The sequence below is a fragment of the Bos indicus x Bos taurus genome, chromosome 21 (genome assembly GCF_003369695.1).
Source record: "Bos indicus x Bos taurus breed Angus x Brahman F1 hybrid chromosome 21, Bos_hybrid_MaternalHap_v2.0, whole genome shotgun sequence".
NCBI lineage: Eukaryota > Metazoa > Chordata > Mammalia > Artiodactyla > Bovidae > Bos > Bos indicus x Bos taurus.
In genome coordinates this window covers 42,511,271-42,526,625 of record NC_040096.1, presented here as the reverse complement: position 1 = coordinate 42,526,625, position 15,355 = coordinate 42,511,271, and the positions used below count along the sequence as shown (strand labels likewise).

Sequence of the window (15,355 nt, the reverse complement as noted above, 5' to 3'; positions counted from 1 at the left end):
TAAAACATATACAGTCATCATTCAGGTCACTGACCTCACCAGATCCATAGAATCTGGTAATATAGTCCCATAAACTTTGACTGTAATATTCATGAACCATGAAGAAAACAAAAATATTATATTCTTCAGTGTCAGCACCTCTGTTATAAACTAGAATAGGCTTCCAATATTTCCAGTACCTCAAAATAATGTCTAGCCACAGCTAAGAAACCTGTGCAACCTTGTTTTTCCAAACATTTTAAAATTATCATGCGTAGGTATACATACAGAACAGATTTTGGATCTCCTCTCATGGTACAGTAAAAGCTCAATAACACACTTCTCAAAATAAATTATGTCACCATACTGACATAATTTAAAAAATATTTTCCTATTTTATGAAAAAAAAAAAAGTTGATTTTTACCAATGAAATGGTAAAATTAGAGGCAACTATAACTTAAAATCACATAGCTTCTTAATGTTTTATTCATAGCATTCTTTACACAGAAGCTTCACTGATATTAAATTTACTGCAGCATCCTGTTGGTGAAGCACAAAAAATTACATTATAAACAAAGAAACAAAGCACTTTGACTTTTTAAAATTATATATATATTTATATCCAATTGACAAATAGCATCACAATTATTACCGTATAAAAAACTAAAAATCACCATGTAAGCTAAGGCCTAAGTTCTTAATCCAACTGTTCCCTTCTGTTACTATCTAAGAGATATAAGAAATTAAATTCCAGTACCTCAAAAAAAAAAAAAAGGGTCTATATTATTTACATACAGTATGGAAAATAAAAGCTGCTTTTTGGCTAAGTTAGATTGCTGGTACCTACATTATTTACATTGTAAATATTAGAGGGAGAAAGCACTACTAACAAATACCATTTCAAATGAAAATATATTTTGCCTGGAATTTTGTTCTAAAATTAACTGTATATCCTAAATAAGTGTCTGTTGAAGACAATTTGATTTCCCATAAATCTACTGAAAATTTAGACAGTTCCACTATGCTTCTTTATATTGCTAATCTAGATAGTGTTAAGTACAATATTGAAATAAGCACTGAAGCTTAAATGAAACGATGGCAACATGTGTGTAGATGGAATTTTATTTAAAACTGTAAAATATAATGCCTTAATATTTACCCATAATTATGAGACTATCTAATATTCTTTTCATCCTTTAAGAAGTTTCATATATGACAGGTCCCTAAAACAGTGAAACCTTCCAGTAACTTACCAGAAAAAAGTTTCATTATATTATTTTGCTTGTAGAATTACTTATCTAACATTAAAAAACATATCTAAACCCTTGGCAAAAACAAACGCAATCAATTCAGTGTAACAGACTGAGCTTTAAACTGTATTTTAATTATCAATTAACTGTAACCTATTGGTTAACTGAACCAAAAGCAGAATTTTAAATGATCCGCTATGAAACTTTTCAAATCAATTATAGAATGCATAGAAAAGTGGAGATAAATTTTGGGGAAGGTGTAAGGTAGTAAATGTGGAAAATGGTAAATGCTAGTTTTAATAACAAAAGTTGCACTAAATGTACATGAAAGTTAAATTAACACAGTATAAAAGAGAATAGCTTAAATAAACTGGGATTCACATATTACAATAGCAAAGTTATGACCGAATGAACTGAAGACATGAACAGTTCTGAAAATTCTCTTTTCAGCCTACTTCCAAAAGAAATAGTCAGGCTTTTTTCCTGTACATAGTTTTGAGCTTTGTCTATACCATATATAGTAGAAAAATAAATTCTTTAGCAACCTAGAAACAGTTTATAAAACTCTTACAGTTTAATTTTCTTTGCCAGACATGCTGATGTTAAACTGACAGCTATAAATTAAAGCTATATAGACAATAGGTATAAGTAATATAGAACAAGAATACTACATTTACCAGATTTTTCTTTTTAAAAATTACTGTACTTTCTTAATTCCTGTGTGCTTTGCAATAGGAATAATAGGGACTTTGTTTTCTTAGAAAAGATAATAACATGTAAGAGTATAACACAAATAAGATAATTTATAATATACATGTACTTCCACAGCAGCCTGGTTCATGTCAACATCTTGATTCTGAAGTCAAAATTAGAAGTACAATACCTAGGACATAACAGTTGGGAAAGACAGTATTTATTTTAGGAAAAAATGGAGCAAATCAAACTCTTAGGAGCCTCAAATCTCAAAACCATCTATTTACTATAGTATACATTAGACAACCTTAAAATTGCAGTATGAAGATTACAACATGGACTGAAGAAATTTTTCTTTACTACACAAAATATAACCTAGCAACAAAAATCCACATTTTTTTTTTCCTTTCTGGGGAAAAAAAAGGGGCATGGTTTGATAATGAACAAATTTTGAATAAATCCTATCAAAATTTACCTATGCCATTTAATTCTGAAAATTTTATCCGTAATTTAGTGTTCTGGTTGTAACTTTGCTAACAAAATGTTTAACCTCCAAAGCAGCAGTCATTTACAGCAAATCTGGTACCAACATCAAAGGAAAATAATTGTTTTACAAAACGGTGCAAAAGCCACTTTGGATTTTAGTACAACATATCACAGAAAGAATATGAATACAAGTTTGCAACTTTATATATACATACTCCAAAGAGGCTGTCAGTACCCAAAGTATTTTTATTGCTATATTAGCAATGGATTTTTGGATATGTTTTTTTAAGGGCCACATAAAAATAGATTCAAGGGACAGATTAAATTGAAGTCCTAGATTAAAATGTTTGGTTTAAAGACTTTTCTACAACAAATTTCATGTTTATGTATGAAAAGTTATATAACCTTATATGAAAATGTCATGAAGTATTTTCTACACTATACTAAATGTATTTCCCAAGAGGGAAAAAATTAAAATATCTAAAATATATTAGATTAAGATTACAAGACCATAATAGATCTTTTGAACATGCATCTGTTTACAGAATTAACAGTATACAAGATGTTGGTTTCATTATGGACTATAAAGAAATGAGTTGGTGACAACTATCCTTTGCACAACATTATCAACTCACTTTAGCCACAAGCATGTCCTTGGTATGTGTGTACAAGAAATATTTTCATTTACCCCCATCAAATCATCCACAGGTTTACTTAGAAGATGAAGGTGCAGAAATATGTTAAATGTATTTTTCTTTCCTTCAAACAACATCCCAAGCATGGCATAAGTAGCCTGAAATAATAAAATACTTAACTGGGCTTTTTAGTTATCTACACAACCTACTAAAAGTAAATTAAGTTGCTCAAATTAACACATCAAATAACAAAACCAGCCATAAAGCAGGCTGGAAAGCATTAAATGTTTCATATACGTGAGTTTTTAAATCATTTAATTTCTATAGAAAAATTTTATTCACAATATAATGTGACAGAAAATGCCACAGGAATGATATACTGATTGCAATAAGGTTGCATGCAACAGCAGCTTTGTATTTTATAGCTATTTTTGTTTATAAAAATTAAACCTCTCAGTCATGCTTATCACATGGTCTTAGTTTTGTAATGTAAATGAGTAAGGAATACCATACAGTTCAAAGAGGAAATGTCTCATCATTTTGAATGTGAATTATCTGTAAGAAACATGAAGTATACTACTGAACCCTGAAACATGCATGTCTAGATTTTCTTTTGTCCAATTTCAGGCTGTCTGCAATCCTTCTTACTTATATAATACCAAGAGGATCCGTCTGTAACTGTGGTTGTATCAGCTGAGGTTGCAATGGTGGTGGTAACTGAAGTGGTACCATTGGTTCTACCAACTGTCCTGGGTTTGAAGGTGGCGCTGGAGCCACAGTGTTTGCAGTTTCCACAATTTCTCCATTGTAAAAGAAAAACTGACACTGTTGAATGAATGTTTCAACAACGGATTGATGGATCTTGGTGGTAGACAGAAATTCTCGATTTTCAAAATCAGGTCTCATCAAAGTTGGCCAAAAACAGATGGATAAGTTGTCTGCTGTCATTAAGTTGACTTTATTATGTTGACTGACCCTGAAATTATGATATAAAAGAAAAATTAGAAACCAGTCAAAACTCATTACAATTAAAGAATTCATGAGTTGGAAATTGTTTCAGATGATTTGGCTTTACTTTTTCTTTTTTTAAATCTTAACTTCAAATTTGAAACATTTTCTTCTTGTGCATTCCATGTTCAACTACATTCTAATAACAGAAGACAGCAGTAAAATCCATTCCTTATGAGAATCAAAGATGGTTTTTACTTCCAGAAAAATTATTCTACTTCCAACCAGGAGACTTTTTAACTTTCAAAAAAAATTAAGTTTCTAGTATTCTAAAAAAACAATCTTTTTAATCATCAACTACCTTGCACATCATCACAAATTTCAATGACAACAGTTCACAGAAGCACATTCTACCTTAAAACTCTTATGATTTAACAATAAATAATTTACAAATGACCATATATTACGCAGGAAAATTTTATACTTAACTGTGCATATCAAAAAGTTTAGAACTTAAACCAAAGGACCCACATCCCCGAACATAGGAATTGTTCATCCGAGGTAAAATAAATGCCCTAAAAACATGTGTTCTGTGGTAAAAAAAAAAAAGGCATTATCTTTTGTTAAGAGACTAAATTAGAATAATCAGAATAAAATCAACCTTCTCTTAAAATACAGTGTATAGTGGGGCCCAGTCAGGTATGTCTATGTGGTAGTCAAATAAAAATTCTGAAAATGCCTATAAATCTGAAAGACATGAACCTGGGCAAGTCTAATTGTTGAGTCAAAACAAACAAAAGGGAGGTAATGTTTGAGTTGAGTAAAGGGTAATGGGTGTTAGTAAAATACTAGGAAGAGTAGTTCAGTCACAACAGTGGTTCTCAAATACTAGAAAGCAAAAGTAATAAAACAGCATGGTATTGGCATAAGAACAGACACATGGATCAATGCAACAGAATAGAGGGCCCAAAAATGAACCCACACATTTATGGACAATTAATTTTCAACAAAGGAGAATACACGATGGAGAAAAGACAGTGTCTTCAGCAAGTAGGAGAGCTGGACGGCCACATGTAAATCAGTGAGGTTAGAACACTTTCTCACATTGATATACAAAAAAAAAAAAAAAAAAAAGAAGTCAAAACGGCATTGGACTTAAATGTAAGACATGACACCATAAAACTCCTAGACGAGAACATTCGCAAAACACTCTCTGACATTGTCGTTTAGTCGCTAAGTTCTATCTGACTTCTTTGTGACCCCATGGACTGTAGCCCACCAGGCCCCTCTGCCCATGAGATTTCCCAGGCAAGAATACTGGTGTGGGTTGCCATTTCCTTTTCCAGGGGATCTTCCTGACCCAGGGTTCAAACCTGTGTCTTTTGCATTGGCAGGCAGATTCTTTACCAATGAGCCACCTGGGAAGCCATATTCTCTGACATAAATCACAGCAACACTTTCTCAGGTCAGCTGCCCAAGATAATAAAAATGAAAGCAAAAATAAATGGGATCTAATGAAGCTTACAAGCTTTTGCATAGCAAAGGAAACTATAAACAAAATGAAAAGACAACCTATGGAATGGGAGAAAATATTTGCAAACAGTGTGATCGACAAGGAGTTAATTTCAAATACACAAATAGTTCATACAACTCAGTAGCAAAAAAAAAAAAAAAAAAACACAAACCCAATCAAAAATGAGCAGAAAACCTAAATAGACATTTCTCCAATGACATACAGATGACCAACAGGCACATGAAAACATGCTCTACATTACTAATTATTAGAGAAATGCAAATTAAAACTATACTGAGATACCATCACACACTACTCAGAATGGCCATCATCAAAAAGTCTACAAATAATAAATGACGAACAGGGTGTGGCAGAAAGTGAACCCTCCTAAACTGTTGCTGGTGCAACAGTGTAAATTGGTGTAGCTACCATGGAGAACAGTATGGAGGTTTTTTAAAATATTAGAGTTGCCATATGATCCAGCAATCCCACTCCTGGGCATACATCCAGAAAAGATGAAAACTCTAAACTGAAATGATATATCCACCCCAGTGTTCACAGCAGCATTATTTACAAAAGCTAAGGCATGGAAGCAACTTAAGTGTCTATCAAAAGATGAAAGGATAAAAATATGGTAAATATACACACAATGGAATAAAAAAGAATGAAATGATGCTATCTGTAGTTAATGAATGGACCTAGAGACATACTAAGCAAAGTTAAGTCAGAAAGAGAAAAATACCATACAGTATCACTTATATGTAGGATCTAAAAAATAAAATGATACAAATGAACTTATTTGTTCAAAACAGAAACAAGATTCACAGACATAGAAAACCTATGGTTACCAAAAGGGAAAGGGCAGAAGAGGAATAAATGAAGACTTTGGAATTAAAAGATACACATTACTACATATAAAATACAAAAAATGATAGGGCCCTACTGTATAGTACAGGAACTATGTATGATATTCCATAATAACATATAATGGAAAAGAATCTGAGAAAGCATGTAATTGAATCACTTTGCTGAACATCTGAAACCAACATAACATTGTAAATCAACATTAAAAAAAAACAACCACCACCTCCCAGTGGTTCTCAGTGTCTATCAGAATCTTCTGGAGTGCCTGTTAAAACACAAGTTTGATAATTATGTCTTGAGTTGGGTCTGTTAATTTGCATTCCTAACAAGTGCCCAGGTTTTGCTGATGCTGCTGATTTGAGGACTGAATTTTGAGAAAGACTAAGGCAGTCATGTTAAGATGTGATAAGGAGCCAGGCACAAATTGATACTTTTTGTTAAATGCTATCAGTTTAATACAGTGGCACTGTATTAATAACGTGGTGGAAACGGAAAGGAAATTTAACAGAATAAGTTAGAACTAGGCCACTTAATGTTAATGTTTGGATTTTTTTCTTCAGGATATAAGTGATCTTTACAGAAAGAGTTTTCAAAATGATCACTCTGGCATTGTGATCAAAGGAGAAAGAAAAACTGGCAGAGAGAGCTCAATGAAAAATTAGAGTTCCCTAAATGAGAAATGATGAAATTAAAGCAGTGGCAGAGGAATGAAAAGGAAAAATAATTAGGAGAAAAAACTAATATGACACAGTAACTCACTGAATATGAAAGGTGAAAGAGAATATATTTAAAGAACAACTCTATGGATTAATTTTTGCAATCTGTCAATCACCTATTATATATCTATCATTTATTTCCTATACTAGAATGTAAGTTCCATGAAACGTGTGATTATTTTATTTACTGATATCTGTATAGCACTTATAAGAGTACATGGCACAAAGAGTAAACCCATTATCGTTAATAATTGAGTATTTCTTTTAAAATTTAAGTCTGGTGATAAAATTTCTCTATTCTACTTTCTAGTGGCTCCCCACACCATTCAGAGAAACAATCATGCAATGTTTTTTTTCACTGACACTTACTCCCTACCCCAACCCCTTAAATGTCAGTTGAACTCAACAGTGAAATTAGTGATATACATGAAAGCAACCTCCTTGTGAAAATATTTTGAGGACTAAAGCTAGTCCGTAGGTTACACTCTGAGTAGTACTGTCCTATCCTTCACTCTGCTCAAGCAACATATGCTTCTTTGCTATTCCTCAATATATCAAATGTGCCTGTTGTCACTAACTGTTGTTATCACTGGAGTCAAACACACTAAGTGTCTAACATAACACTGATGGTGGACCAGCACATGATTCTTTGAACATGCTCTTTCCTTTGTCCCTTTTCCATATTATTTTTTAATGAAGTTTAATTCTTATTTCAGTACTTCAATCAAACTATAAAATAATATGTTCATATACCATCCCAACATTCCATACGAGATAAGCTCTCTTCTAGTACCCTGTACACATCTGTTAAAGCATGAACCACCTGTATGGTAATTTTCAAAAGAGGAAATTCCACTACCTATACTGCAATGTTATATATGCTGGTATTTTCTCAGAGAGGGAGACTTCAGAGAAGTTACTAGAAATGTTTATAATTTTATGCTACACTGAAAACAACAAAACTTTAATATTCTCTTTTAAGAGCTACAGACTGAAATGTACTTGTTTTGGACACTGACATTATTAGCTTAAAAAAACCAAACATGAGTTCATTACAATGTTAGTAGAAAATATTGTGAAGGGTGGACTCTCACTCTCAATAACAACTCTGTGAGGTGTTATTCTTCTCACCCTTATACAGTCAAGAAAATCAAGACTTCAGTTCAGTTCAGTTGCTCAGTCGTGTCCGACTCTTTGAGACCCCATGAATTGCAGCACGCCAGGCCTCCCTGTCCATCACTAACTCCTGGAGTTCACTCAAACTCAGTTCCATCAAGTCGGTGATGCCGTCCAGCCATCTCATCCTCTGTCGTCCCCTTTTCCTCCCGCCCCCAATCCCTCCCAGCATCGGAGTCTTTTCCAATGAGTCAACTCTTCGCATGAGGTGGCCAAAGTACTGGAGTTTCAGCTTTAGAATCATTCCTTCCAAAGAAATCCCAGGGCTGATCTCCTTTAGAATGGACTGGTTGGATCTCCTTGCAGTCCAAGGGACTCTCAAGAGTCTTCTCCAACACCACAGTTCAAAAGCATCAATACTTTGGCGCTCAGCTTTCTTCACAGTCCAACTCTCATATCCGTACATGACCAGTGGGAAAAACCATAGCCTTGACTAGATGGACCTTTGTTGGCAAAGTAATGTCTCTACTTTTCAATATGCTATCTAGGTTGGTCATAACTTTTCTTCCAAGGAGTAAGCATCTTTTAAATTTCATGGCTGAAGTCACCATCTGCAGTGATTTTCAAGACTTAGGAAGGGTTAAAAAATTTGTTCAAGGCCACAGAACTAAAAACATTTCAAAACCAAATCTATTTAACTCCAAAGTCTTGAGGTTTATCCCATTATACAATATCAGTATTTTCTTTCATTTAACGAATGATATTGGCAAGAGTTTCTTTATAGAGAAAAGCATGAACTTGAAGCTCTACACTATTTAAGGTTTTTGATATTGGATAATGTTATACATTTCAGTCAAGAAGGATGGTAATATGAATTCAAGTTTCTAACAGACTTTCACTATGAAGACTATCTAAACAAAACAAGCAAGATATACAAAAGAAATAGCACAAAAGAAGAGGGAATTAAAGCACTTAATAAAATTTGGATTCTAATCATAAGATGTGCCATTTGAGCATATGATTTCTCTTTAAATCTCAATTATTCCAACTTCAAACAGGTTGATTTGGTTAATTATCTAAGTGTCATTTTGACAAAAAAAAAAGTACTCACCACACTTACTTTTTATAAAATCATTATGTATACTAAAAGGGTCATATATCTTTCTTTAAAAAGGTTGATGAAAAACCTATTTTACAAATCCAGGAAAAAGTGATCTAGAGATTCAAAATTGAACTATCTGTTAAGTTTGTCTCTATCTTAAAATTATCCAATTTATAGTTATGTTGAAATCTGTAGTGCATTTTACTTGCAAAAACAAAAAATAAAAATACCTGTTTAGATGTGTTATTATATATCTGAATACATCATAGTTAACAGGATGAAATTTCTTAACAATTTCTTTCAGTGCATGAAGACGTTCTGCTTTATCCAGGATTTCTGTAAAAGTAGTGAGGAATTTGTATGAAACACAGACATTAAAAAATACTGATAAAGCTTCTTGCTATGCTTATTATATAAAACAATCAAGAATGTATATGAAATATGTTAGGAGAGGTAAACAAAAACAAAGAAAATGTAAAGAATCTGCTAATAAATAGATTATCATTTATTACAGTAACTCTTCAGAAAGCTAATAACTGAATAACTTGGGGATGGCGAAATCGTGTATTAGTAATTTTTTAAAGCAACATCTAACTAGGTACTGACTTAGAATCAACTAATTACTAACAAATCTGTTAAGCTCTTAATATTCATGGTACAAACAGTAAATATTTTAGGCTTTGTGGGTGAAACTATTCAACTCTGCAGTTGTACAAAAGCAGCCATAGACAATATGCAACAAGAGTGGCTTTGTTCCAATAGAACTTAAAAAAAAAAATCTGAATTTCATATAATTTTAACATATAATTTTTTCTTTTAACATTTTCAACCATTTAAAAATGTAAAAAAAAACATTCTTAGCTTGAAAGCCTTCTGAAAACTGATGGCAAGCTGAATTTTTGGCCCACAGGTCAGTTTGCCAGCACCTGATTTAAAGCATCACCATATACTTATTTATAATTCACTTAGCTTATCAAACATCTTTTTTCACAATCACTACAGTGGTCAGTTACTTTTCAAACTTATGCAAATTATGAAACAGGATAACTGAAAGGCAGTTCTGCGATAAATAGGAGGAGAGAAGAGAGCACCCTTACTGCTTCTCTTCCTCATTCACTTCTTTCTTCCAAAATAATAGTGGGTTCCTCTGGAGGGGTCCAATCTGCATAGCAACTCATGGCAGGTAGTATGAATACCACTTACTGTGTGTTAGTCACTCAGCTGTGTCTGACTCTTTGCGACCCCATGAACTGCAGCCCACGAGGCTCCTCTGTCCATGGGATTGTCCAGGCAGGAATACTGGAGTGGGTAGCCATTCCCTTTTCTAGGCGATCTTCCTGACCCAGGGATCAAACCCAGATCTCCCACAATGCAGGCAGATTCTTTACCATCTGAGCCACCAGGGAAGCCCCAAAACCAAGTACTAACAAATTTCTCATTTGCCACATATCACTTCTAAATCAGCCCTCAATAATTTCCTAACTAGGAAAGTTCTAAGGCTATTGTTTACAGTCAAAAAGGAAGAAAATCTAAGCTATCAAATGGACCATTTTCCCAGTTTATATATGAGACTATGTATAAGGCAACTGGATCGTGTGCCAATATATTGAAGTGGATTTTAATTAAAAGAAAATTAACTGAGAACTCTTAACAATCAAAACCATAAGAAAGCAACTTCACTCTAAAGAGTCTGAAGACTTGGAATCAGAAAGACATATTGAAGAGAAATATTTAGAAACTAAATATTGAGAACACAGTAAGGATTAAGCACTAGGTTACCTGACAGTCAAATAGACCTTTTTTTCCTCATTTTCCAGATAACAAATGAGTATCTGCTAAGTGGAAACATCTGGATGAATGATTATGCCAAGTAAGAATCAATACTGAATAAATATTCATTTTCCTGTCTAACTCTCTCAAAAACTGACTTAAGACATGAGGCCAAAGTTAATTTCTTTGACTTAAAACATATTTAAAAAAAAAAACATACTTTACTGAAGTACGTTACAGATACATTCATTTGAAGAATTAATTTCTTTTTCCTAACAATGCCTTTGAGTTTGATTCAAATACAAACCTCAAACTTCCAGCACTATGATCTAACTTCTAGGAGCACCTAGTCATCTAGGAGGCTAGCTAAAAGTATTTAAAGGGAAAGAACTTTAATAGACAGCTCTAGAAGCTGAATTTTTATTTGCTACACATTCTACTGAATGACCTCGTTTAACACATAGCAACCAATGTACAAACCCACTACCATCACCCCTCTCAAAAAAAAAAAAAAAAAAAGGCTTATACTTACTTGCTGCTTCCAGTAGCTCTGGATGAAGAGAATATGGAATTAAAGGATCTGGTAGATCTGCAAAGAAAGCTTTAAGAGCTCCAGCTACAGCATTTACTGTTACTTCCATTGATACTAGACTGATATTATGATCTACAAGACAAAAATTGAAATTAAAAATTATAATAAATTTAAATTTATAACAAGAGAAGTAAGCTAAACAGGTATTTGAAGATCCAAAGATATTTAAGTCTTCTCATTGATCACCTTTATTTAAAGGCAGATTCATCTCTCCCCCATTGTTTTAATGTAAGTTTGCCTGATAAAACTGTAGATAATGAAAGAGAAAACCAAGCAAGGAGCATTTTCTGTTACAATAAAAAACCTGTTAGGCTTATTAGTATACAGGCAATATTATTTAACATTTCTCTTCTCTTAAAACATTTTGTTTAATGTAAGCTATTTTTAAAATAGGTCATAAGGAAACAGAGACACAAAGATAGGAATCATACATATAAATTCAAGCTTCAACTTTTTAACTTATACTTTAAAAATTTTAATATAAAACACTTTAAACACTTATCAGTGAAGTTCTAACTTTAAATAAATAAGAACAGAACACAGTAAAGGTGTATTATAAGGTTAATTTGCTATTTTAAAGTCTTATTTTCCTTTTATAAATACAATGAATACTTATGATAAAGAAAAAAGTACCCCCATAATCAAGAGATAATCACTGTTTATACTTTAGCATGTTTCCTTTCATCCCTTTTCTGCTCATTTGAAAAAAAAAAGATGAATCACATATATATATTTTATATTGAATTTCATTTTTAAGGCATTATCCAAGGTTATTAAAATTTCTTTTAAATAATTTTTAAGGGAGCAGGAAACATTTCATTGCAATTTCAAGCTTGTAGAAATTCTGCAATAATAATAAAAATACAAAGAACTCACACATACCCTTAACCAAGAATCACCAATCTTTACATTTTGTTCCACACATAAACAATTTTAACAACTATAAAACATTCTCCCAGACATAAAATTTACATAATATTCTATTACTGAAGATTTAATTTATTTCATTTAAAAAAGCTATAAAGATTTTATGATTAAAAACTTGTATTTACTAACGCTTACTTCCTTAGGCAGGCTACATTCCTTGAAATATAAGCTACCCAATCAACATTTAACACAGTGTCTGGCACAGAAAATTCATCATATGCATTATCTCATTATTCTTCGGTTATTTTTATCACTCCCATTCTGAAGCACAGTGAAGTCGCTCAGTCATGTCCAACTCTTTGCAACCCCATGGACTGTAGCCTACCGGGCTCCTCCGTCCATGGGATTTTCCAGGCAAGAATACTGGAGTGGGGTGCCACTGCCTTCTCCAGGGGAACTTCCCGACCCAGGGATCGAACCCTGGTCTCCCGCATTGTAGGCAGATGCTTTACCATCTGAGCCACAAGGGAAGCCCAATTCTAGATTAAAAAGTTGCTGTTTAGAAAGATTAACTTCCAGAGATCACAAAGAAAGTAAGTGACTTCCCAGGTGGCGCTAGTGGTAAAGAACCCGCCTGCCAATGCAGGAGATGTAAGAGATGTGGATTTGATCCTTGGGTTGGAAAGATCTGAAGGAGGGCACAGCAACCCACTCCAGTATTCTTGCCTGGGAAATCTCATGGACAGAGGAGCCTGGCGGGCTGCAGACAATAGGGTCACGAATAGTTGGACACAACTGAATCAACTTACCACAGTAAGTGGTAGAACTACAAAACAAAACCAGAAAGTCTAAATCAAGAGACCCTGGTACTGATTATTCTTCCTTTATTACTTAGAGGTAAAATTGTAAGGATTTGATAAAGTCTAAACAGTTCTTGTAACAAAATACTTTTAAAAAGTGAAACACTAACAATACTCTTTCAAAGCAAAGCATACACACCCCCTTCTCCAACACTCAACAATTTTACCATTTCAACACATATAATCTTCATTATTCTATATGGTTATCTAGTATTCTGCTTGTAAACATGAGTGGACTCCCCACCTTTAAAACAAAATACAAACAACACTGCAATAAATTTATTGGTAGGCTTACATGAAGACTTGTAACAAATATTTACAAATGGAATTTCTCCAGCAAAAGCTATATAAAGCACCCATAACCAATAATACACAACACACCTGTTTGCCTATGCCCTACCAATAATCTTTTCCATTCTCATAATAAATACAATCTTTTTGTTTTAATTTTTATTTATTTATAACTGACAAAGGCCAAGCATATTTACATATGTATGTTGTTCTTCTGAAATTAAATTGCTTAATCTAGCAAAGAAAGTCCATAGCCCCCCTAGATTTGCAGTTTTTCTCCTGATTTTGTTTTATCCACTGTTCCATACAGAAGTTTTTACATTTTTAAGCAGTCCAGTTTATCATCTTGTTCATGCTTACTAGGTTTCATGTTAAGTTTAGGCCTCTCCCTACTGCAAGATTATAAAAATATTCACTCATTTTTCTCCCTAGTACATACAGTTTTCATTTTTTTCACTTAAATCTTTGATCTCATAATTAATTTAATATGAGTAGGAAATTCAGCTTTTTAAAAAATCCCTAATTAGTTGGCACAGTATCATGAAAGAAAAAAAACACTTTCAAATTGCACTTAAAGGTAAATCTGCATACACAAAGATGATGATGCATCATAACTCAATTTACTGCTTTTCCAATTCTGCTAATGGATTTACAGCTCTCCTGTTTCTTGACTCTGGTATCTGTCTGATTAAATACTCCTAATACTACTTCAAAACTTTCTTCCATAATACATGATCTTAAGGAGGTTTTCATATGAAATTTCAATAAGGAAACTAACAAGATGGTAATTTTGCCTTATGTAATTATCTTTTTACCTTGATCAAACTGCTTTTGAATATTGTCTTGATCAGTTTTGTTCCCACTAACACGGTAGAGTCCTTCAGTACATAATCCTAAAATAAAGAAAGAGACTTTTATACATGCATATATAAGTACAACAAAGAATATACTTAACCTTATGTACAACTTAGTGACTTACAAAATATGGTGGTAAATATTTTTAGGAACAAAATAATTTTGAACATTTCATTTAAAGTAAGTTCACAATGGACTATTTTAATTTTAAACCAGTTAGGCTACTCAGTTCCATGCAAAAAGTGAGAAGAAACATTCTTCCTATTTCTTTTACTAAATACATCTAATTTCCTGACTGTGATATATTGAAAAAAAACCAAAAGACACTGAAAGGTGAAGAGAAAGTGAATTAACAGCAACTCTAAGAACTTGAAAAACAACATGACTGAGTTCTCTGGGTTTTCTTTTTGCCTTATATTTCCTAGACCAGGCAACAGACAAGCCTGCAACCCAGAAACACTGATGAACACAGGCAAAAAAATAAAAACAACAATAAACCACCACTCAGAAAACCAACAAGAAAAGCCTGCTCTCTCTGGTGAAAGGATTGGGAAAGGTGTAGACTAGCAAGCAAAATCATTTTTTAATTACTGCCCTACTCCAGCCAAACATCGTGGAACCTACTCCTCCTCATTCACAACAATGGCAATCTACTAGCCAGCAGCAACAAAGGTGTCCCTCCCCTTTCAAGATGTCAGCAAGGGCTGATTGAAGTCTGAAGTTTTAACTACCACCTTGACCTAAGAGGTAACCTCCCCTCTCCACCACAGTGGTCAACAGAGGCTGGTGGAGATCAAGCAGGGTGGGGAGTCCAATC

The 15,355-nt window shown here is 33.2% G+C and overlaps 1 protein-coding gene across 5 annotated transcripts in view; it reads right to left on the bottom strand.

Annotated features, from left to right (window-relative positions):
* Positions 1 to 437: 437 nt before the first annotated feature.
* The window catches only part of ARHGAP5 (Rho GTPase activating protein 5), a 124,918-nt gene continuing 110,000 nt past the window's right edge, over positions 438 to 15,355 (bottom strand). For all 5 annotated transcript variants that reach the window (XM_027521732.1, XM_027521731.1, XM_027521734.1 and 2 more), the window contains exons 4-7: positions 14,499 to 14,576; positions 11,606 to 11,737; positions 9,534 to 9,639; positions 438 to 4,020 (exon numbers count right to left, since the gene is read on the bottom strand). In XM_027521732.1, the coding sequence (XP_027377533.1) occupies positions 3,693 to 4,020; positions 9,534 to 9,639; positions 11,606 to 11,737; positions 14,499 to 14,576 (644 nt within the window). In that variant the 3' untranslated portion in view covers positions 438 to 3,692. The remainder of the gene's footprint in view (positions 4,021 to 9,533; positions 9,640 to 11,605; positions 11,738 to 14,498; positions 14,577 to 15,355) is intronic.